The sequence below is a fragment of the Coturnix japonica genome, chromosome 2, assembly GCF_001577835.2.
Source record: "Coturnix japonica isolate 7356 chromosome 2, Coturnix japonica 2.1, whole genome shotgun sequence".
Lineage (NCBI taxonomy): Eukaryota > Metazoa > Chordata > Aves > Galliformes > Phasianidae > Coturnix > Coturnix japonica.
In genome coordinates this window covers 25,250,786-25,277,115 of record NC_029517.1, presented here as the reverse complement: position 1 = coordinate 25,277,115, position 26,330 = coordinate 25,250,786, and the positions used below count along the sequence as shown (strand labels likewise).

Below are 26,330 nucleotides of genomic sequence, written 5' to 3'. Positions count from 1 at the left end.
AATAATAATAGTTAATAATTCAAACCAATGTCATGGATCCGAGATATGCATTCATTCTTTCTGATCTCAAACTCTTGAACTTTATAAGAAACCATGGAAGTACCACATTGTTATCAATGAAGGAAATTACATTTCTAGTCTTTGTACTGAAGAAGAAAAATATTTGTCTTACTTTTCGGAAAATAACCTCAAATTTGTAGTTGTATTTTTTAAAAAATATTCTACAGTATAGGGAGATATTTTATGGGATAGGACAATGTTTTACCTGCTGTGTCATTTCCCTCCTATTATTCAGATAATTTTCAATTAGATGTACTTCAATTAAATTTACTTTATGTAAACTTAACAGTTCTGAATCTTTTTCATTTTCTTCTCATTTGAATATAATCTGAAAGAGATGTAAGTTATCTTACATCTTACATTTTACAACATGTTTTTCAGGCTACAGAGATGTTTGTAGTGGATTACAAAGCTAATTTGTAATTCTACTTGTAATTTTGTTTTAATCTCTGGGATAAATCTCTCCTTTTTTATGAAACTGTTTCAATAGTAAACAAAGTGCTCTTCCAAATGCTTTTCTTATTCACCTTTCCTTGTGTCTTCCTACCTTCTTGTCCTCTTTTTTACTTCTGTCTGTGTATGCAGCATTTTTTTTGTAAATAGTTTATAGCACTTAATTTTATCCCTATAATTGTGGGTATTCATTGTGTTCAAATCTATTTATTCATCTATTTATTTAATTGTGTATAAATAGGATCTTGCAATTCAAACCCTGCAGTCACCTTCTTTGGTCCTTTGGTTAGAAGTTTAAAAACAAAACAACAAAAAAAGCCGACAAGAACAACAAAACCATATAAGTAATTTTCTTTTTCTTTCTCTTTGACCTCTTTAGAATTTATAGAAAATTTCAGTACCTTTTAAATCCTCGTCAAGTTTATAGTCTTGCTGGAAATGGACCAATGCCAGGGTAAGTCTACAGTTAATATTATTACCAGGAACTCATTTAATGAAATGCTACCTAATCAAATGAACAGACTGAGGCACATAGAGCATGCTTTGAATGTGTCAGCACTACTACAGACCTCTGAGTGGCTGCAGAAATTTATTGGTATTATTTATTTACATGTACAAATAAACTATGTATCACACATTTTACTGATACACTGTAAGAAATGTGATAAATGTAATTTTATTTGAAGCTTCTACTGCTATCTTAGCAACCTGGCTTATCTGCAGTTTTCTTTTACATCAAAACATTTGTTCATACACATATGTTTCTGTGTGGTACATAGAGTATGAATATATATATATACATACATATGCTTATTCTTTTGTATGTCAGATATGGAATGTTGTTTCAGATTACCTTGGCTAAGCTTTCCTTATCCAGTCCATAATATTCGGGACTTAGGGGTACAGAAAATGACTAGAATGCCTGGATTATGGTGGCAATGGCATTTTATGGGGGCTGAGTTTTGGTGAGTTTCAGAGATTCAGTGTTATCTGAATCAGTGTTGCAGTCAGTCAGCTAACATGCCTCTTCCATGACTCTTCAATTTTGTATTTGTTCAATGTGCATGGAGGACAGTGACAATATATCAAATACCCACTTTTGTCACTTCAAATAGTCTCCTTTTTAAGTAGCATGTGCCTTGATAGAAGGGAACAGGACGACACTGATCATCTCATCAAAATGTCTTTGTATGTATGATTTTGATGTTATTTGGTTATGCCACTGATAAATGAAATTTTACACAAATGAGAAAAGTTACTGAAGGATATTAGGGGATATGTTCAATATGAGCTTTATGCTATTGTTTACATGTAATGAGAATCTAGTTTCTCCTTTTTTATTTTTTTTAATGTTTGGATTTTAGTTTTGTTTTTAAACTGGAGGAAGTAAAAGGTGGCAGTGGAAATGTACGTGTTTTGTGCCTTGCAATGTTGTATTTCAGTTGTCATATGTGTATGACTGAAAATAATATATTTTGACAATTTCTGTCAGTGCTGCTGATTTTAAAGTCAAATACATAGGAAATGATTCTCTATTGAAACCATTCTGCATTAACTGTCCCTTCATGACTTATGTTACACTTAAGATGTGTTCATGAAAGTGAAAATTAGTCCAACCTTTTTTGAAGTCAGAATTCTCAGTAAACATTGTACTACAGCATGGCTAATATGCAACCTGCAAAATGTTACAAAATCTGCTTAGAAAACAGAAATAATGAGATGCCTGATTTCTTCCACATCTCTAATTTTATCTTGTACGGAATGTTACTTCTGTTTGTTTATTCAGACATTATTTGTGTTTTGTTACACTCATCTTGAGGCATATGGAAATTTTAAGTGATCCAAAAAGTAAGCAGATTTGAAAAAAATAAAGAAAGTTATTTCAGGAATTTATAAGAAATTTTGTCTGACATAAAAGTTGTAACTGATACTGTTTTACATAGGGCAAAATAGAAATGTCATGCTAAGAGATTAAGAGGGCAACTTTTTAAAAAAATGAAATACATGATTTCAAATTAATCTGACTACATTGAAACTTAAACAAAGAAACAAAACCACCCACCAATTGTTGGCTGCATTTCAGGCTATGACTGTATTCTGGTTTTCATTATCTTGTGATAAAGGAAAATGTATTTTGAGGAAGGAGCACAAGAGGGCAGTGTTAAGTTCAGACAGAAACCTGTTCTGAAAGCAATTTAAACTCCAGACTTTTGAACCAGAACAGTGGTTGGAAATATTTTCAATTTCTCTTCCTATTAGGAATCTAAACAGTTTTACTTCAGTCTCACTTTGAGGCAATTTCTAATTAATTTTCAAACAGAGATTTCATTTTATTAAATCCGTTTTGGTATTTATTTTTATTATTATTATTATTATTATTTTTTTAAATTCATTCCACAGAAGTGAATAATCCTAAATTTCCAGTTTATCTCTTACCATCACTTCTTGCTTCTGGCAATGCTATGTACTCTGTATGTAATTTGTTCATTAAAGCATGCAGTTGAATACACTGTATATTTAATTTACCAGTCTTTGTTTCCCTTTTTGTGGGGGCTGGATTGCCTAGCAAAGTCTGCCCATACATCCATCTGTCCATTCACTCATCGATCTCAACAATGCCAGATATGCTGAACTGTCAGTCAGAATGTTACATTTATTTAGTATTGTCATTTGCATGGAACAGAGAGGGAAACAGAGAAGGGGGATTGTACAACATGGCCGTGAATGAAAGTGTATTCTTTATGCCAATTACTGTTAGAGAATGGAAAGGAATAAATGTGAATTTATTTTAAAGCACTTATGATTATTGTAATACATTTCAGTTGTGTTCATTTTGAGCTTTATTTATTTATTTATTTATTTATTTATTTTGAGCACTGCTTTCAGACACTTATACTCAACCTATAAAATATTTCTATGACTGGGGTAGAATTTATGTGTTTTCTGCCTGTTTTAACCCACAAAATAGTTATTTTGGGTGCTGTCTTTCTAATGATGTGCTGTCAGTGACTGAGAAAATAGCATTTGTAAGTTATCTATCTCGAGTTCTAAACATCTGTGGTTACTGCAAGTTAGTAAGTCCAGTTCCCTTTAGAGGAAAATGTAGATAATTGAGAAAAACAAGAGGAAATGGGCAATGTGTAAAAATCCTGAATCTTAGGGATACTGTGAAACTGCTGTATTTTTTTTACAAAGTCAATGACTCAGTATTTCTAAGTCATATGTTATTCCTCTTTAATGGGATAGCCATGCTCCCTCAAAGCGCTGTGTTGGAATAAAGGGTTTCTTTGCGCACCATGGATGAAAACAGGGTTAAAATGGTCTTTGCTCAGGGGAAGTAGGGCCACCAGTGGAGCCCCATGTTTAAATTTCTTTGAGAACTGGAATTTGTACTTTCCACTTTCCCTTTTAATATTATTTGTTAAAAATTAAAATAAAAACTAAATGAATGTTTTGGAACATTAGATACATTGCACATTTTCCAGTAAATACCATCAGGGTAACAGGCCAAAATGAAAATGTTTTGAACAAGCTGACAGGAAATTTAGTATTGTCATCTCAACGTCCAATTAATGAAGTGGATATGTCACCTAATTTCATAATAGATGTGACGATACTTTGAGAACTGCAGGGACAGCAGCAAAGACACTTCTTGTACCTGCTTAGCATGTTTAAGCTAAGGTTTCTACTGCTCTTTGTGTCAGGACTCATATACATAATCTATATAAAAATATGTCCATGATGCAAAGAAATCACAATGGAACTGACTTTCTGGCGTTGATTCTTTGGCAGTAGTGGAAGTTAACCTGTTGCCATGCCTGAAAACTGAGGAGCTCTCAGCCAAAGGGCAACAATATATATTAAACACCGATATCATAATTAATGATTTAGACATTCTTTATTTTGAAGTGGAGAGATTAGGTTAAGACTGAGAAACCCTGTAAACTGCAGACTGAATGCAGATGTAAAAGGTACTCCACGGTTACAGACTGCCACAGTTAACAAAGTGAAGTGAAAATTGCCAGGCTGATGCATTGTGTAATTTGTGCCTAGCACCTGTGTTTTTAGCCTTGAAAAGAGTTTCTCTGTTTGGTTGTTACATCTCTATAGGAGTCTTCTGCTTCTGAAAACAACTGTTATTGTGGGTTTAATGATCCTCAAGAATCTGAAATTCAGTTATTGTTCACCTCTCAGAGAGGTAAATAATAGCTGGATGAATAGCAGCCAGCCACAGACCCACATGGCTGTGTAGAGAGGTCACCATTTCCCAAAGGCTTTGTCCCTCTGAAAAGGCTCCTGTTCCCTTAAGTCTATTATTTAAAATGTCTAATTTATGTTATTTTTATACACTATAACAGAAATTATATCCACTAAAGTTGTATTTCTTTGTAACTCCCTTAACCATTTAATTTGGAGAGTGTGCCTTTTTTGAATTCTATCCACAAGTTTACATCAGCAGGCCCTTTTAAGCCTTCAGTTCTGTCAGCTTAAAAGATGCCCAGGATAGCCAAACTGAATTCCTACAGCTTGCTGTGTAATTTAGCTGGGAATCTACAGCACCTGGGCCTTTGTAACTTCACAATGCAATAGTCCTATTTTGAAAATTACACTATTTTCCCTGATTATTGGAATTGATTGCTAGAGTATTTCTTTGCTGTTTGAACACTGGGAATTTACAGAGTATTGTGGGAAGATACATAAACTAATAATACTTTGAGAAGATAATAACTGTGTAGTTATTTTCTCCTGAACAAAACCTTGGTCCTGATGGTTCTGATGCATATTTCTCTGAAATAATTATATATATGTATATAATATGTATTATATATGTGTGTGTGTATACATACATACATACATACATACATATATATAACATATGTATAATATGTTATATGTAATATATATATATCCAAAAGACAAAATAAACAAGAGTAGTTTAGTTGTTGTCTAATATTAACTCCAAGTTCTGGTTGTACACCATAAATCAGTAGAACTCAGTAAGTCTTAACATGTGAAACTTAGTCATTGGTTTTAGCTATTTAACTGTATTTTTACCTGAAAAAATAAATAAAAATAAAAATAAAAATAAAAATAAAAATAAAAATAAAAATAAAAATAAAAATAAAAATAAAAATAAAAATAAAAATAAAAATAAATCTGCAATATGCATAGGACAATCTTCAAATATTGTGAATATCACCAGTTTCCAGTCTAGTCTGCTAAAGCTATGGTCCAGAATAATTCACCCCTCTCTTAACTACTGTAATTTTTCAGTGGTGAGTGTACCACAACCTATTGTCTGAAATCTATTTTAGAAGGGCTTTGCTTCAGCTTTAGTCTCCTTATTACATAGGTTGCCGTAAAGTAATGCCTCCTATTTATTTCCATGGAAACCACAACAGTTACAAGGAACACAGTAACATTATTTGAAAGAAATACTGAGCTATAAAACTCGATTTTACTTACTTGTTTTCATTACTCTGAAATTCTGGTCTGAAACTAATTTAAAAAGTTGCCCTGTGATCTTCTCCATCTTCGTTTTTTTTTTGTTTTGGTTTGGTTTTTTTGGTTGTTTTTTTTCCCCTATTGGACTTTGTCACACATTCTTCTTTTTTCTCTACTATTTTTCATTTTGTCTTGATTTTATTAGGAATGTATAACTGTCTAGATACAGAAAAACTGTTCAGTGTATAGCACTAAAGCATCATATAGAAAATAGCTTGATTTAAATATTATAAGTTACTCAGTAGATTTATTTGTATCTCAGAATTTATGCATGTTGTAATGATTGTGCATTTACTAGGAGACTGCAAATTGGAAATCTAATCTGATCACCAGCATATAGACTATTCATTAAGATGTCTTTGAAACTAAAGAATGTTGAAATGTGTGCACACATGTAATAATTCAGTAAAATGACTGCAAAGTTTCTGTATAGTCATAGTTTATGCAAAATTTCAGCAAATGCCAAAAGCTATCATCAAAAAATGTTTTAAATTAAAAGTATTTCAACTTAGAAGTGTTTTAATATATCCTCACTTTTCAGCATTATTGAAAACTGATATTTCATGGAGTGGAGAATGATGCAGTGGTACTGTTTGGGACTCAGTGCATGTGGAAGCAGAAATAGCTAGGGAAATATTATCAGTGATATTGCACTTAGAAAATAGCTTTAGGATGATGTAGGGTAGTGGATACATTCAGTCTGATACACATTTTATGTTAAACCACAGTGCAGAATTTTTTTTTTTTTATTAACCACAAAATGCTCAGGTTATTAGGTATTAGTGTGCTATCAGTAGTATCTCGGTTTCATATGCTTTTGTAGACAGTACCTCCCAAGAGCTGACTAGTATATTTAGCCATCTTAGACTTTTGTTTCTAGACAGACTACATATCCATTTACTACTCATTAAGCAGAAAATGTTTTCTGACAATAGCTTGAAACAGGATTTTGAAACTGAGACAAGGATTTGGATTAGCGATTAGGTCTAACCTATTTCTAATATCTGTTTACCATATTAACACTTGGATTAATTTTTTTATTGAATTTATGAGATAATTCATTGTTGGATGGTATTCGTCTTCTGTTTAAAAAATGAGTGCATGGTCAGAGCTGATTACTACTTCAGATGCTGGTTTATCAGATACTATTAAATGGAATATCTTAAGCCATAAAATGTATGCACAGTGCATTTATGTTTATTAAACAGAGATCTTCATTTACTGTTTTTAGGTTAAACTTTTTTCGAGATGTTTCTGAGTTCAGAGTACTAGCATGTGGTGGAGATGGAACAGTTGGATGGATTTTGGATTGCATAGGTAATCACCATAGCTTACATATTTTTGCAGGATTCTTATATTTTACATTTAGTATTTTTACCTATGTATCAGCATGTAGATGCAATATTGGTACAATGTGTTGTTCATTTAAATTTTGGAAATATAATATGAGTCATATTATTTTAAAGGACATTCAAATTGTAGAGGACATTGAAATTCCCAGATGAATCCAATGTTTCTAGTCCTAAGTCTATTCCCTATGCTGAATCAAATCAGCTACAAAATTTCTATTTGTACTCTCATTCCATTATCCCATAATGGAGATAATGGAATAACAGCCCTTTGAATAGAACTGCTATGACAGACATGTAGATTTGTAAGCTGTGGGGTATGTAATCATTTCAGATAGAGTTCTTTCAATTTGTTGGCTTTAAAATCCTCTGTACAAGTAATTGGGAAGCCTCAGAGGTTAAGGTGTTAGATATTTTTACTTCCCTGTTCTTATTAGGGAACAAACATGAAGTTTATTTGGCACTGGAGAGCCTGCAGAGAAAATAATGGGAACGTAAAGCAATGGAAATGAGAAAGGAGATGGAGTGACCAAAAGACTTGACAGAATGTTTGGATAGTGGATATTGAAAATCATGGGCTCTTTTTTGAGAGATTTATATGAGGAAAGCTATGTAGAAAGGAAGTCTTGAGAATGGATGATAGTAAATGCATATTCCTGATCTTAGTATTTTATTTTATTTAAAGGAGGGAGGTAAAATGTTCTTTTGCATAAACAAGGTCTTAATTGTGATGTTCAAATAGCTTTGAAAATTGTAAATCAGTGGACATCTTTTAATTCTTTGTCCTTGTGATAGCAATAATGTGAAATAGGACTAAGGATTGAACATGGACTAGGGAGTGGGTTGCACAGTAGAATTTCCCAACTAAATGTTTGTTGAGTAGACAGCGTGATCACATGTACAGAATACATATCTCTATCTTTCAGTGAAACAGAATGTAACATGGTTGCTATGTTGGTACCAAACAACTAAATTTTTGTTCCTTAGATATGTTTTTCCTTCTTTATTCACAGAGAAAGCAAACTTGCTTAAGCATCCTCCAGTTGCAATTCTGCCTCTTGGGACTGGCAATGATTTAGCAAGGTGTCTGAGATGGGGAGGAGGTAAACATAAATTAAAATACCTTGAATTATGTAATTAAAAAAGAAACAAAAAACACATTTACATCAAAATCTACTCTTAACATTTGGATGTCTCTTTTATGATGTATGTAAAGAACCATTATCATCTTTACTCATTTTGGAATTAGCTGTCTGTAAATGTTACATGAACTGTTTTATAGATATTAAAGGTCGTAATCACTCTTTATACCTTGTTTGTAGCTTCCGCTGACTACAGCAAGGCTCCAAAGTATGCTGAGAAAAGGATACAAATATTTGTTTGGCGTTCTACCATCTGTATTGTAGTTATTTCTTTAATCAGTAAATTATAAAAGAAGTGTTCTTAAATGGATGTTAGTTGGGGCTGTTCTGAAAGGGTTGCTGAAAATGCTTAATATTGGGCTTGGAGTGATTTTATCTTTTTTCATATTAGTAAATACTAAATGAAAAATATGTCTCAGCCTTAGACTAGCTCTTTTGATCCACTGCCCTTTTCTTCTCTTATGGAGGATTCCAGATAATTATTGTTTTGATGTTATTTATCAGGAAATGAGAAGACAAAAAATGCTGGAAGAATAATATATGTAAAGTCAAAAGTTTAATATTCTTTGTATCCTTTCCTGGATATGTAGAAACTTATTTTCAGCTCCTCTAATAACTTATTTCCATCCAGGATTTGCTCTGTATGGTAAAAAAGAATAACACAAAAACTTGAAGGAGACCTGAAGAAGGAAGTGGTAGGCAAAACTGTCTCTGGAGAAAACACATTAGTTCACAGACTCAAAGGTAGCTCTGTGTAATTCTCAGTTAGTCATTTCAGTACAAATGTATTAGAAACTTGGCTCTTTATTTGGAAATTCCTAGACCTTGTAAATGGTTCTTCCTTCTTCAGTGTCATTCTAAGTTTCCTTTCCAAATGTCCAGATACATCTTTATCAAAATCTGCTGTAGAACTCCTGGAGCATTTGTTAATGGTAATGTTCTGTCAGATCATTTTAGAATCTCCATCATCTTCACTGTCATGAATATTTATTTATTTATTTATTTAATGACGAGGGGAAAAAAAATACAAGTAAGCTTTACTTCACTTTCTGGACATAGAATAATTCAGGATAGAAGGTTAAAATCAGGATAGACTGCACGTGGTTTTCTAGTACTGTCTCCTGCACCAAGCAGAATTTAGTAGGTTACAATGCTCAAATCTTTATGTACTTTAGACAACACCGTCTCCTTCAGACAGGCTGTTACGGTGTTTGACAGTCTTAATGGTGAAGAATTTTTTTCTGTGTATCCAGTCTGAATCACTGTTGTTTCAACCCACGTTCTTTGTTTCTCATGTTGTCCCTACACTGCTGTGAGGACCATGGTTCTGTCTTCTTCATAACTTCCTTGTAGGTCTTAACAGACAGGTATTAGGCCATGCAAAGTTTTCTCTGGGCTGATGAAGCCTGTCTTCCTCAGCTTCTCCTCACAGAGCAAATACTCTAGTTCCCAGTGTTTCCTCAGCATTTGTCCCTTCCGTTTATGGATGTTTGACTTTTATTGGGCTGGGCCGCTGTGCTCTGAACCTTATGCACTCTAATTGCTGAACAAGAGAGATTTTTCATTTCTCAGGTTCTGCTCCTGTTCATTTGACTGAGAATGCTGTTGGACTACTTTGATGCCAGGCTGTTCTTTAAGCTCATATGCAACTTGCTGTCTTGGTGCTTTCCCAGTAGAGCCATTCCATTCAGTTCATCCCCAGCCTGTCTCACTATAGGAATTATTTCTTCTGTTGTGTGGGATTTGCTGTATTTAGCAATGATCCTACCGGTCCATGTCTCTATCGTGTCAAGGTTCCTTTGAATAACATCCTGTCTTTGAGCATCAGTTTGCAAACTCAAACTCAAAGAACGTGCACTGCAATATGTCGTCTATATCACTGATAAGGAGAAAAAATACGGGTCCCAGGATAGACATCTGCAGTAATTCAGTCCTTGCAGATATCCACAGAGAATGCAGCCTATTAGCCACCCCTAACTGAGCTCAGTGCTCCGTGTTTTATTTATCCATCTAGTTTCCTACTCATCCAGACTATAGTGTCCCAACTTGAATGCAAGAGTACTGCGTTGGATGTCTTGCTGAAGTAGAGGTAATTAATATCTGCAGTTTCCTCCTTCTCCAAAAATCCAGTCATGTTATTACAAAAGGCATGTTGGTATGTCTGATATACCCGTGGTAAATCCATGCTGGTTAACTTCTCTTTAATGTGCACAGAAGTGTGTTCAGAGACAGTTTGGTCATGATTTCTTCCAGGGGTCAATGTGACACAGTCTGTCCTGTCATTCTCTTGATTTTTTTAATTTTATTTTTATTTTTTGGCCTTTTTGATGAGAGATTGAGACATTATGTTTTTCAAGTCACCAGTGACACCTCCCAGTCATTTAACTTTTTCATAAGTGGTAGACGGTGGCCTTGCAAAGGTTGTAGCCAGCTTTCTCAAAATGTTTATATGCAGCCCATCTGATTCCATGAACTTGTCTATGTGAGGTTTTCAAACAATCCCTGCCTCAAACCTCATACTCTGCAGGTTATCTTTGTTGTCCCAGGCCTCCAGGGTACTGAGAACAAAGGCCTTGTTGGTCAACTGTAGCTAATTCACCTGCAGCCTTCAGCACTGGGCTCCCATCTACCTGAGTTCAGCAGAAAATGAAGGTTCCATTTTTTTAAGGCTTTTTCTGTGTCTGCTTCTCATTATTTACAACAACAGCAACAGCAATAGCAACAAAGCTTTTCATTCAGTATGCATACTTCCATTTTCTTAAATTTGCTTCCTTATGGGGAATATTTTTCAGATGCTTACTCTCAGGCACTTGCCTGAAATTCTACAATATCAGTAGTGGGCACTGAAAACTTCATTTGAATTTCCTCACCGTGAGACTAACTCTGTGCCCTGCCCTTATTCTATCTTTTGGCTAATTATAGAGTTCCCCAATTATCATGTTTTGCTTATATGCAACCTGCCTGATAATGAACTACTGTAGAGGTGAACCATGAGGCTGATTTACTGTGCTTCTGAACCCTTACATTTCCTTTGGGAAGAAACTGGTAATGATTTTTTGACATTTTCAGCAGGGAGAAAAAGAAAAAAAAAATAAAAAAAAATAAGATGAACAGCAATAGAGAAGTATTACTTTTGATTATATTTGATTATCTTAGGCAGATATGCCCTTCCTTTCAGTTCTATGTATTCACACAGAATCACAGAATTGCAGGGGTTGAAAGGGACCTCAAGAGATTTTCGAGTCCAACCCCCCTGCTTGAACTTGTCACCAAGTTCTTCCACATGTTTGTATGGAACATCATGTGTTCAAGTTTTAGGTCATTACTCCTTGTCCTATTGCTATGCACTATCAAGAAGTGCCTGGCCTCATACATTTGCCTCCTACCTCCCCTTAGATATTTATAAACATGTATCTGATCCCCTCTCAGTCTTCTTTTCCCCAGTCTGAACAAACCCATGTTTGTGCACCTGTCCTCATATATGAGATAGTCCAGGCCCTTAATATTTTTGGCCCTCCTCTGGACTCCTTCTGGGAGATCCTACCCTTTTTTTTTTGAACATTTAACTTCTGTTTTGACTGATTACATCTGGACTAAATTTGAAAGAGAGAGAGAGAAAGAGAAGCATAAAAATATTCTGGCTTTCTTCATTCTTTGCACAGTCACCTTTTGTCATAGTGCAGATTTTTTGGAATTTCTTTAGGTTGAGGAGACAGGGCTTGCAGAAACTAACTACTGTCTTCAACAGTGAAGGCAAATGGAATGTGCATGCTGCTGATAGGCAATGGCTAGCTGTAACTAACGAATAATAAAGTACTATACAACCATAAGAAAGTGTATCAAAAATGGGTTTTTAACAAGATTGTTAAAGAAATCTCTGGAAGATGGAAAAATGTTAATTCAGCTGATATGTCAGCAGTTATGAATGATATTCATGTTTTACATTTTTTATTATAAGCTACACGGACAAAATTGACAGAAATACTGGGTAGCTTTTATTTTTTCTGTTCTCTTTTAGACTTTGATCAGATAATTCTACGATTCTGAACTACATTTTGAAGTGAAAGACACTGAAGTATTAAGATTTATTTCAGAGGAAGAACATTTTGCAATGTGTAACATTAGATCTCTGGGTAGTTGCTACAATCATTGGGAAAATTCAAGGGATTGACAAGTTTAGAAGTTCAGATTATTTTCTCCAGGATTAATCTGGCACCCAGTAAAATCTGTAAAGTAAATCTAAGTTTACATTCATGTAGCTAGGTGCAGAAGTCAGCTCTGTGTTTTAACTCCTTTTAACAACAGGTGCTGGAAAATTGTCTGTACTTCACACATAATCCTGCTTTTTAGGTCTTACATACATAGTTTGCATTTTTCTTGTCATCTAGAAAAAGAATGAAAACTGAATAAAACTTCATTTTCACCTTTTGATAGGTTATGAAGGTGAAAATTTAATGAAGATCTTAAAAGACATTGAGAACAGCTCTGAGATTTTGCTGGACAGGTGGAAATTTGAAGTAATACCCAACGATAAAGATGAGAAAGGAGACCCAGTGCCTTACAACATCATCAATAACTACTTTTCTATCGGCGTGGTAAGACTTATACATATTCCTAAGTTATTTTCATTTTTTTTTTCTGGTTTTTCCAATTACTCCTTTTGTTCCACATCTCCCTGGAATTGTTGTGCTCCCAATGAGACAAAATTCTTCATTTGATGTCCTATCAGTACTGTGTGGAAAAGAGGAATTAAGTCGTGTCTTGCAGATGATATTTCCATTAGTAAAGATAGTTTTCTTAACAATAGCATGATTTTTTTAAATTCATGTGTGATTTGTGATTCATTGTTAATTTCAGATACTCTTTTGAACAGCTACTATCTCGTTTCTCATTTGGGTTTTTCATAGCTTATTATTTCTTCCAAAATGTAAAACTTATGCTTACTGAATTACACCGTCTTTTAATTTTTTACTGTTTCTCTAAGGCACTACAAAGAACAATGTTAACCTTTAACATGTTTCATATTGCCTCATAGTTTTTTGCCAAGTAATAGGCGCAGTCTCTAATCATTATGAACAAACCATGCTAAATTGATTTTGTAACAGAATGGCAGAAATGATATTTGACAACAATCTTGATGTCTGCTCAGAAAAGTCAAGGGAGTATAACTCAATAATATCATGCCTAACTTGAGGTTTTTACTGCCGTAGGACCATGATTCAGGTTGGAAAAAAATGCAGGGAGTCACTAGTCCAGTCTCTTGTTCTAAGCAGGGTCAGCTAGGTGTGCAAGTTACATTGTTAATGGCTTTATCCAATAGTGTATCAAAAAGCCTCCGAGGATGGAGATGACACAACCTCTCTGGACAGTCTACTCCACTGCCTGACTTTCCAGACGGTGGAGATGTTATTTCTTTTATCCAGTCTGTTTCACCTTACACACTTATCCTATCCTCCCATTCTACACCACTGCGAAGAGATGGCTCTATTCTATTCATAACCTCCCTTCTCATAGGTATGTACAGATTGCTATTATATTTCCCTGAAGCATCTTCTAGACTGAGAGACGGGTCTTTTTATTCTTTATTTGTATATTTTACACCGAAAAAGACCAAAATTTCCCTCCATGGATAGAAGATTGCTGGGGTAGATGATGTTCAGAACATTGCTACAGTTGAGCATAACATCCACTGCTCTCTACAGATCTCATCATTTTATCATAGGAAAGAATCAGGAGGTTGCTCTCTACAAATCTCATCATTTTATTGTAGGAAAGAAACAGGAGATAATTTACTGTAGGGAAGGAAAATTCTTTGCTAAGTTGAAGATGAACATTTCAAAGAAGTGTTTGTATTTGAAAGGTTGGATTCATATGTTCCAGCAAAAAAAAAGGATGCATTTCCACCACACTGTATGAGTTCTGATACCCACATGAGTGTATGTACTATATGTTAGCACAGGAGAACAAGAAGCAAAGTGAGATGCAGTACCTGAATGAGTACATACAATGTTCAGTGTGAAGAAAGCACAAAGCACAGAAGAACCATACGAAGCATCAGCCAAGCTGTGTGTCAGTTTCAAAGCTAAAGCTAGAAAACATCTAAGAGCTAAGTAGAATGAGATAAAGATTTTCAAGTGCTCACATCCATCATTCTGTCAGGATGGCAAGATACCAGAAGAGAAGTCCCATCTGCTTCCCAATAGAACTGGTATCATTGAAACAAGCTGAATATCCAAGAAAAAGAAAAAGAGTATTAAAGCAATCAAGTCATATTTGCTTAAAAGAAAAAAAAAAAAAAAAAAAAAAAAAAAAAAAGGAAGATTTGATTTGCTGGCCAAACATAACAAATATAGCTGATAACATTAGAGGACAGATTAACAGGAATGACAGAAACATGAAATGTCAGGACAGCTACCAGAAAGAGAATACTGAAGTGTAATTACTGACATATTTTGGAGAAAATAAAAATAATCTACACAATGTGTTTGTCTTCACGTTCATGCACTAAGTCGATATTATCACAGTGATAATGAAATACTGATCTCAGTAACGCCAGTGTTAGTGTGTTATCACAGGCTCTGCAATCCAGATAGGCAGGTTGCAGTGCCTTTCTGCATTTGCTGCAGGAGTGGAAATTCAGTCATGTCACATCATTTAGCTAAATTGCTGAGGGTGTAAACAATTTACTAGAGGTGAGTGTGTGTGTAGACAATATCAGCTTGTACATATTAATTGTCACAGTTAGCCTTTTCCCTATGGATAAAACAGCATAATTTACTTTCTTCACTCACTCATCTGCTTACCATTAATGGTGAGTCAACGTGTATAAATGGATAGTTACTTCAGATAAGCTTGCATGTTGTAATACTGTGGGACATCTGATTTATTTTATATTTGCTATTTCCCAAGCCTGTATTAAAAAGAAAAACAAAAGTAAACAACAACAACAAAAAGAAACCCACTGATCAATTATATACCATGTTGTTTTAGCACAGAGAAATATTGTCACAAAATTTAGAAATAATCCTTCAGTTTAATACTTCAGAAAACAAACAAAAAACAACAACAAAATTGAAAAGCTGTTTTGCCCTGGCGCAACTTGAGGCCATTTCCCCTCATCCTGTCACTTGTCTCTAGTGAGAACAGACCTGCCCCACTCTCACTATAAGAACCTTTCAGGTAATGGAAAAGGGCGATAAGGTCTCCCCTCAGCCTTCTTTTCCCCAGACTAAACAGCCCCAGCTTTCTTAGCCTCTCCTCGTAGGGCAGATTCTCCAAGCCCTTCACGAGCCTCCTTGCCCTTCTCTGGACCTGCTCCAGTACCTCCATGTCTTTCCTGTGCTGATATGCCCCAAACTGAACACAGTACTTGAGGTGAGACCTCACCAATGCCGAGTACAGGGGCTGGATGACTTCCCTAGTCCTGCTCACCACACCATTCCTAATACAAGCCAGGATGCCATTGGCCCTCTTGGCCACCTGGGCACACTGCTGGTTCATATTCAGCCAACTGTCTATCAGCACACCAAGGTCCCTTTCCATCAGGCAACTTTCCAGCCTCTGGAGTTGCCTGGGGTTTCTGGGACCAAAATGCAGGACCCGACACTTGACCCTATTGAAACTCATACAGATCATGTTAGCCCATCGATCCAGTCTATCCAAGTCCCTCTGTAGTGCCTTTCTCTAGTGAAATAATGTAGTCACTAATTTAGTGACTCTCAAGCGTGTTCATATTTTATTGGGAAGTTATTCAAGAATGTTAAATATATAAAGCAGGTGCAATGCTTTCTTTTAGTGTTTCTGAAATTTTCTCAAAGTGAGGCAAAATGTGTATTTTGATATAAACCTTTTCACTTATAAATTGTTAAATGATTGGTTATGACGAAACATCAGAAACCTCATCTTTCGCCAAATGCTTGATATAAAAGAGCTTGTGGAATGAAAAATAAGCCATCTTATACACTTAGGGATAGGAAGAGTGGAAAGAAAACAGGAAACCTTGGTTACTTATCCTTACAGTGCTTTCTGTCCAAGCTGGACACACATGAGAAATGATTCAGTTTTTCTCTTTATCTGCACTTTCTCTACTACTTAGGAAGGGCAAAGGAACCGCAAGGGTCCTGGGAACAAGCCATAATCAGAATGGTGGTGGAGAAGCATAGAGAAAATCACTGTGGAGATTTAATGTTTGAATTAGTTGATTAAGAGCTCAGAAAACTCAGAAACAGCATGAGCTAGGCAAAAAAAAAAAAAAAAAAAAGCTTTCAGTAATCATTGATTATCAGTTATGTAGGTATGTTCACCAGTAAGGAATAGAAAATTTGCTCACACTCTTTTTGAAATCTTTTTTCTTGTAACTAATTTTTGGTTGGATTTGTCAATAAATGTTACTGTAAAACTGGCAAAATGACCTGATTTTCTAGGTGTGGGAATACAGACAGGGTTGTAGCTGCCACGTATTCATTGGCAATGTAAAATATTAACAGTAATAGCAATCAGTCAAAAATTATAATCATTTAAAAAAAGTCTCATTGTTACTTGATACCTTATAACAAAACATTTTTGTTTCTAATAGTAGGATAATACTTCAGAGAGTCTTGGTAACAGCCTTGAATGGAGCAAGTAGGTATTGGATAGGTGTAGGCCAAATAAAGGCACAAAGGTAGTCAGATGGGTTGCATTATTCTAAACTAGACACTTTTGCTAGAGCCTGATTTTTTCATGTAACTAAGCAATGAAATTGAAAATATATTTAAAAGGGTAATGACAACAACAACAACAAAAACACAAACGGCTTTTAATTGTGTTCAGACAATAACTGGCCTCGAGAGTGCTAAAAACAGTCTGTAATCCAAACAATTAATTTATCTCCCATCGACTTCCTTTATAGTTAGTTATTCATGGTGTGCTCTCTATTGTTTTCGTTTTTGTGGGTAATAATGCTGAAAGAAATTATGAATTGATTTGCGTTGCTGTTAAAATGAAAATTCGAATGTAGGTTTTTGTAAAGCAAGCTTAATTCTAAATTTACTATTCTGTCATTGAATTAGAGTTTAGCCATTACAGAGCCAAAATTATGTCAACATGAAACAGTTGTAAAAATCTTACCATGGGTATTTTCTTTGTTGTTGTTGTTTTAAACCAGCAGTAAATTTATAGAAGGTTAATAGGTGATAAACTATTAATACTGCTTAACTATCTTTTAAACTGTTATAACTACATAGTGTATTATGGAACATATGCTACTAAGCCCCTTACATCTCTGTAATTAGAATATTGGAGCATTATAAGCCAAACTTGCAAACATCCACGTTGTCTTTTAGTACCAGTTTGTACAGAAAAAATCACCAGGATTAATTCTGAGCCAAATTGTATTAGCAATAGTGTGGTGTAGTGCAACATTTCATATGTAAAACATCCACTTGTTGATGTCAGTGCAGTATTCAAGGTGTAAGAATAAATCAAACACTGTAGTATTGCTAGCTACCCTTTGGCTGGGCTGATAGCTGAGTGTACGCTTTATATCTAAGCCTTCTTGGTGTCTTTATGAATGGTGCTCTTCTGCATACATTCTTTGAAGTGTAATTAACAACATGATCACATTGCTCACTCAAACTATTTCATTTGATCAAAATAATTAAAATGTGGGAAACAGTTGGCCTATCTGAACTAAGATGGGATTTAAATAAGAATTTTCCAATGTTCCTTCAGTTCAAACTTTGCATACATGTGCAAACATGTACATAGATACATATTGGAGGAGAAAAAGGAGAGTAATGCTCTAGGACAATAATTAAGACAGCAACTTAAAAGAAAACTGTGATATCCAGATTAATGTTCCATCTGTTGTTTTTGTCCATTTGATTAACGTTTGTGTGGCAATTCAGAAACTTCCACTGCTGTGAATGACTTTTCTAACATTATTAGATGCAAAATTTGAATGCCAAAACAGAGCTCATACAAGTAGAATACCTCAGCCTTTCATTCAGTCTTTACAACATGTGATATTGATTTCATAGCAATATAGTTATATTCTGACTTGGATGAAATGCAGTGATAATGTGTTTTGCAAGTGTATTTAGCTAAGACAATGAAGATTTCTGAAATCTGAAATGCCTGTAAATGTTCTGTAAATTCTTTGCAATGTAAGGCAGTATCCCATTCTATTTTTGTTTTGTTTTTGTTTCTTTGCTTCATTTTGAAGACTGATGAAGATAGATGGAAGATCTCTTTCTTACTAGTAGTATTAGATACAGGATGTGCTCTCTGAAAAATTATTATCAGAAAGTAGCGAAGGTCTATGACAAAGACAAGTGTACTTTTATGACACCTAATATGTTACCATCCAAATGCACTATCAAATAGATATTTGCATGGTTGTGATTTAATATCCTTCAGCCTTAACCAGTCACTAAGAGCCTCTTAGTCTGCCAGTGGGGAAAAAATATGACTGCTTAATTCTCATAATCATAAATTTGAACTTGTTAGGGGTCTGCTTCCCCATCGCTATTCTCTAAGTCATCATGCTCAACTTCCATTACTTATACTTATTTTTTTATTTTTTAGCAAAACTGAAAGAATAAGCTTGCATAAAAGTCATATATTTGGCTTTTCTCATGAAAGGACATTTCATTAGCATCAGTAGAAACTTTGACTATTAGAATTTCTGATCGTAAATGTGAAAGTCTCAGTATGGTTTTCCTCTGACTGATATTATGATCCCGGAGTCTTCTATTTTAACTATGTTATTTCAGGTGTATTAATTTCTACAAATGGTATATGTAATATACAGAAGGAAAAAAAAATAATTTTGTGATAACCGTATATCCTGAAATTTGAAAGCCTTATACCATTTTGCTGTTTATAGTGGCTAGAGAGATGATTTTAATTAATTTATGTTTTTAAACAACGTGTGAAGAAACTCCTATGGAAATTAGCTGCTTAGTCCTTGATTCAACTCAGAACATATACATACGCATATCTGAGAATTAATTCCATGTGACATTTGAGAAGGTGTTTAAGCATTCTTCACCGAGCAAAGTGCTTAAACACGTGGTTAATTTTTTAGCCATTTTTATTAATATGACTGCATAAATGCACATATTTAATTTTGGACATTTGGCATAAGATAGTTGATTATTCTAGTGAGGCTTGTGGGGTATACATAAATAAAAATCATGTTTATTGATTTGCCAAATTAATAATCAGTTTGATTGTGCTAATGGAATACTGTGATGTATTGCAGTATTATTGTGCCAGGGGGGAAAAGAAGATTTGATAATAAACAATGTCATCAGTTTGTAATCCATATCAATTGTTTTAATTTTTATTTATTTATTTATTTATTTATTTTCAAAAAAAGGTTTAAGGGAACCAGAAATTTGTCTATATATGAACATAAAGATAATTTTAAAAGAGCTGTATTGATGTTGGATATATCACAGCACAAGCTTCAGTCCTGCTGCCAAATCTGTAGAAGTGACTGTTCCTTGGCAAAAGTTATGCTTTCTTGGTGAAGGATAATGATCTCAAAGAGCTCTAATCCCAAATTTGAAACATTGCTTTATTCAGAAGTCAGTGGTAGTTTGATCTGTAGTTACCTTGAAACTTTACTAATCTTCGTCAAAATTATTCTTATAAATTTTTACAGTTTGCACATTAGAACCATCTTTATTCTTTACAGCTTTTGTTGCTATTGAAATTCTAGTAAGGATTTTGACATGACAAATGGAGGTTGCAAATGGCTATTTTTCTTTCACGTGGAAGAAAGTCTCAAACACACAACAAACGCTGTGGAAAAATAGACCTGTAGAGTAATTAATAGATAAAGAGTGGTAGAAGTCTCTCTGATGTTTTCCCCTTGCTATTTTGCATATTTTGCTAGGCATGGAGAATGTAATTTTCATAGCTAGAAATAGTGAGCAATGAAGTTAAAAATACCCATATAACAGCGTCGATGTTGGCATTTCCTGCTGGCTAGTTTCCTTCCATCACTGTGGGTTTAGTTTACCTTGTAAATCTCTCTGACCACTATTGCTTCTTACCATTCATAAGGGCTATCAGGATACCCCGGAAGGAGACTTGCATTTTGCTATATATGCAGCTTAAAAGGTACATTCACACAGAGAGCCAAAGATTTCACTATATATCACTTTACACTATATTGCTAAAATGTGCGCATAGGCAGGTATGTTCTGCTACTTCCTAAAAGAATGTTTATTATATGGCTAGACTGAGAAGCCTGTGTGAGATTTCCTTTTATCATGGACAGAATACTGAGGATTGTCTTGAATTCATGGTAGGTTTTTATCAGGATCAGTGAAAATGCAGTTCTGTGGGCTATATTTACATCAGCAATTAATTTGGCTTAGTAGTAGTACAGCAATGGATGTTGAGTCCCTTCTGTCTACAAAACATGTGGATTGGGAATCTTCAAACTGGATGTAATCTCTTCCCTTGCAGTGAACTGTTCTGGTGCATGTTTGTCCTAAAGTGACCTGAAAGACCTGTCCTTGCTTCATCCACGTTTCCCAGCACAGTGTTTCCTTCACGCAGCATCTTGCTCAAATGCATCTGTCTTTACTTCAAATAAATTGCAGGGCATGGGGACAGGTAGGAGATTTGATTTAAAATTTCACTTCTTCTTCAGCAGTTTTTCAATAAAAGTGGCAAAGTCATGTAGGAGTGAGTATACCTTTTACCTTCCCTTTTTGTCTTCTCTTCCATACAGATTTATTTATTTATTTATTTATTTTTCCACTTGGCATTTAAGGCTTTCAAAATTCTTTTTCTTTTAACTATTCATCCTGAGGTTGGAACAATGCTTAATGCCCTGAGCAAAGAAAGACTCCCTTGGTTTAGATTTATGAGTAGCTAGTGCACTTGCTATGACTTATTACCTATTCCTGTCATGTAAGATTATTCTTCTAGTATGCAGTCAGTGCCTAGAAAGGGTCTTGTATATTATAGTCAATAAAAACTTTTAAAAGTTTCTTTATAATATCTTTTGGCACTTAACTAAACACTACTCTTTAATTTATGAATGATTTGGAAAATAGAAAAAGTTGTAGAATTGGAAAGATTTATGTTCAATTTCATGATTCTGAAAGTTAATTATATCATATAAAATGCAATGAGGCATTATAATTGTACTGAATAGATACTATGTAGGTTATTCTGTGGGCAGAAGTGTACTAAAATAAAATTTGCACTCTTCTAATGCTTTCTGTCTTAGTTTACCTTAGTCAAGATTTTGACTAAGGGCTTTTCATTGTCTGTTTTGTTGTTGCTGTTCATTTTTCTGTGCTTGTGCTGATTTTTTTATTTTTTTATTTTTTCCTTTTGTTGTCTTGAAGGAAAAGTGTCTGCAAAGCAACCTAGGCAACAACTAGTGTTGCAAGTGACAGTCATAAATGAGAGTATATGCTTAAAGACATAATTAATTGTCAATGAGCCCAGAATGGCTCCTTAGCTAAATGCAACTAAATCAGTACACAGTGTATAATTAGCTTATAACTACATTAGACCTGGTACAATATTATTCATTATATACATAAAGTATTATTTTCTCTATGAAATTTTTAATTTACTAAGTAGTGATTTCACTCACTGGAGTATTTAATTTATATTATAGTTTATAAAATTGTGACATATGTTCATAATCTTAGGTGTTGTTGTTCTTAAAAGAAATGTCAAGGGTATCAGAAAACATTTAATTGTTTTGCATACAGACTGAGAAGCATTTGTTTTCAAATGAAATAGAATTATTGTCCTCATCTTGATTTTGTAATTGCATTTGTAAGTAATGTTAGGAATGCTTTGAGGAAAAGTGAAAGGCAAACGTACCTCATATTAACATCAATAGTAAAGTGAATAAACTTTAAGGTTGTTCATAAACTTTGTGCTCAGCTTAAAATAGGATAAATCTTACAGATATGAGAAAATAACTTGGAGGAAAAGTCAAGAGATCTCAGAGACATCTGAGACCAGCAGTGGAGATTGCTTTATGTAGACGTTACAAATCATAATCATGTGTGCCCTGGTGGCGCAGGTGGTAAGAATGCCGCGTTGCAACACTGGAGGCCCTGGGTTCGAATCCCCCCTGTGGCGCAAGTGGTCAAGTGCCGCTCTGCTACACAGAAGGCTCGAATCGGGCTTTGGACTTGAATGATTCTGTAAGGTCCATTCCAACCACACGAGACTATGATCAACTATGATACTAACATGGGTAACATGTACATTGATACCTTAATCTAGATAAGCCACAGAGCATGTATTTGCACACTATGTGTTCACATGTTAAACTGCACAGTTTGTTTAAAACTAGAATTTCCGTGCTTGCAGTCCGACTCTGTTCATCACTGTTAGTTGCTGTCAAAATATCCAGCTGCCATTCAAATGCGACATTCACTTTTTACTAATGTCCATGTAAGATCCTTTCTCAGGATTTGCTTTCACAGTCCTACTGACTCTTTTCAGACTGTCTGTCTCTAACTGAGAGTGACCAAAGAAATCTTTATTACGGTGACTTCAGTCTCCACTGAGGACATGAAGTAAACTTATTTCTTAAAACACAGTATAAAATACAATTCATTACAGGTAACAAAAGGGATATTCATTTCATATGCATTTTTAAAAATTAAATTAATAAAAAAAAAAATCTTAAATGAATTGATTGCTTAGAATTAGAAAATCAACAGATGGTGATAGGCACTGGAGCTATTTTTCCGCCTCTGCTCTCTAGTTTTTGCTTTACTCATTTTATAACTGTGTACCTGTTGTCTAGGTCCAAAAAAAAAAATGCTGATAATACTACAAAACTAATCTGTGGTCTTGATCCTCTGCGTGCATGATGAACACAATATAATGCCATCTTAACATGCTTTATGTAGACATAGCTGTTGTGTTTTGATGCTATGACAGAGAAAGATGAATACAAAATGAGTATCAAAGGCATTTTGGCCACAGAGAGAAAACAGAAAGAAAGAAAGAAGAAAGAAGAAAGAAAGAAAGAAAGAAAGAAAGAAAGAAAGAAGAAAGCAGCAAGAAAGAAAGAAGAAAGACAAAGAAAGACAGAAGAAAGAAAGAAAGAAAGAAAGAAAGAAAGAAAGAAAGAAAGAAAGAAAGAAAGAAAGAAAGAAAGAAAAAAGAAAGAGAAAGAAAGAAAGAAAAACACACAAAAAAAAACAAACACAAACAAACAACAACAAAAAAAAACATAGAGTTCTCCAATTTGAAGACAAATATCTGAGAAGATTTTATGTCATATATATATATATTAGAGTATCAGCCATTGAAATTGTGTAACATTGATTTTATGGTTTATCATGTGCAAGGGGAAAATGACTAAAAATTCTCGAGACCTGGAATTATCTGCCATTTAGCATTATTTGTGTATCTAGAAAAAAAAGATTAATTTAATTGATATTCCAGTAGTATAAAAATATTCTTTATATATCCAGAACTGCGTGTTTTCTACGTTTTTTATGGCAAAGTCCCAAAAGGAACATGATTTAACTGAACTGAAAGTGGGCGGATTTATCCAAGAAACGCTTATTATTACAATCTGAACCAGGTGGATCTAGAAGCAAATTATGCAACAGAAGTTATTCCATGTTCTTATTGGAACAATTTGTACTACAGTCACATAGCCAAGGAAGCTCCTGTTCACTGTTTGTAATGTTACAGTTTCTTCATTTAAACTGGAGTTCTGAGTGCAAAACAGCACATTTGTTGTTTCTGTGACAATCCCAAGAGTTCTTAAGGTTGTAATGTGCCAAAGAATGGATCTTAATTGTAACCTCTGTGCTGTCATTTTATATAACTACTTTTGGTTCTGCTAAGGCCAAAAAAGCTGACATGGAACACTAGAGTAAAAGTCCTAGAACAGAACACTGCAGTCACTGCAGTTCATCCTACTGCACTCTCACCATAGAGCATACCTCATGAAGAACCATGTAAGTCTGTCGACACTATGTGGTGCAGTTCAGATGCAATTGCACGCACCTGTATGTTTGTTCAATACCACCGAACTGCATGTATAGCTTCTTCTATAACTGTGTAATCTAGACAGGACTCCCTTTCTATGACAGGGTATGGTTCCATCCCAGTAATGAGGTTCCCACCATGAGGGCTGTTCTTAAAATTACATTCGGTATTCTTGATGTGGGATGACTTAATGAAGCCACTCCTGTTCCTGCAGTGGGGAAGGAAGAGCTCCTCAGCTGCTGGATTGCTTGGGATATTTACAAACACATTTCTTGCTTTTCTTTTTTATCTTGCTCTCTGGTTTTCAGAGAGAGATGATTTCCCTTTTTTCTATAATTTATAACTCATGATGTGGGAAACTGAGCATCAGAACTGGCACCAGTCTCTTCAGAGCTGGTATTAGATATTTACAATAGATGTACAGTGCTTTTACCTTTTAAAAACTCTTTGCCAGACTTGTCTCAAATTTAAGAATTAATTATTAAAAATATATTACATTTCATTTCATTACTTATTTCTGAAGTAATCTATCTTTGGCATTCACACAAGTCAGGTAGTCCAGAATGCTAGAGAAACAAATGCTGTTGTCTAGAGAAACAGGCAAATTTGTAATTCTATGAGCTTTAATACAACTGGTACTTAAAAGCAGCAGGATACTGTGAACTATGAAAATTCAGCCTTGCCACCTTATCTAAAGAGAGAAAGCAGTTAACAGCACAGCCTGGGAAGTCAATTCTGAGTCTGACAAGGCTTATGTAGACTAATGCATTATTTTGTTTCCCTGGGATAGTAGTAGGAATAAGGTCTTCTCTTTGCATCTGTAAAACCCTTTAGATAGTAACTAAGGTAACAAACAGTTCATCTTTCCTTTCTAATGACTTAGGCAAACTTCACATCAAAGGGATGATGTCAGGAGCCTATTGACTTTTTCCTGTTTGAAAAGGTTGTCTGTCACCTGACACATCAGATTGGTGTATCATCTATCTGAAATATCCCAGCCACTTTGACTTCTGCTAGTGCTGTGGGGAAGGAAGCATGCTTACTTCCTAAAGAACAGTGCTTGAAAAATTGTCAGGAAGGTGAATACACCCAATCATAAGCATGGATGCCTGTGTAGAGGTTGTGTAATATTAAAAATCATTTCCCTTTGGTCTTTGAATGCCTACTTGCCTCTTGATTTCAGTGAGTTTTACTGTGCTGATCCAATTTCTTTTGTTCTGCCACTTACACTGAGCATCTCATGAGACTGAAAGGAGGAAAGATTGCCAGTGTCTAGGTAAAATGCATTGTTCAGCTGAAAAGAAACACGGTGACAGGAAAAGAGAGTTCTTTGATGATAGTTCTTCAGTTCAAGAAGATAACAGTTCAAATATTATTTGCTGGTTTTGCTGCAGTGTATCTCTGAGGAAAGTTGAGCATTTTTTGAAGGAAAAAAACCCAAACCTTAACAATGGGAGTCTAGTGAGAAAAAAAAGTTAATATTTTATGATCATTTTTGAAGTTATTAGATTAGTAAGTACAGCCTTAGTTAAATGACATTTCTCTTCTTAGGAGTGTTATTGACATTTTGATATGAGACAGAGAGACCTTTAATGAGATCTCAATCAAAGGTAATATTTATATAATGATACATGAATTTGTAAATGCTAGTCAAATAAAAATCCCGTAGTCCATTTTGGCCTTCACCTTATGGAAATCTGTACAGGTCATAATATAAAAAATCTCAGTGAATGACAACTAATGCCCTCTCACTTGACTGTCTAATTATGTCTAGTTAATTGCATGAGTTAATGTTTGAAGCTAGATCTTGAAATGTAACTTAATCCATCACCCA

At 34.6% G+C, this 26,330-nt stretch overlaps 1 protein-coding gene across 8 annotated transcripts in view; it reads left to right on the top strand.

The window, feature by feature from the left end:
* Window positions 1-26,330, top strand: part of DGKB (diacylglycerol kinase beta) — a 339,581-nt gene that overhangs the window by 127,940 nt on the left and 185,311 nt on the right. For all 8 annotated transcript variants that reach the window (XM_015853622.2, XM_032443169.1, XM_015853620.2 and 5 more), the window contains 4 exons: window positions 893-967; window positions 7,250-7,335; window positions 8,381-8,470; window positions 12,944-13,104. In XM_015853622.2, the coding sequence (XP_015709108.1) occupies window positions 893-967; window positions 7,250-7,335; window positions 8,381-8,470; window positions 12,944-13,104 (412 nt within the window). The remainder of the gene's footprint in view (window positions 1-892; window positions 968-7,249; window positions 7,336-8,380; window positions 8,471-12,943; window positions 13,105-26,330) is intronic.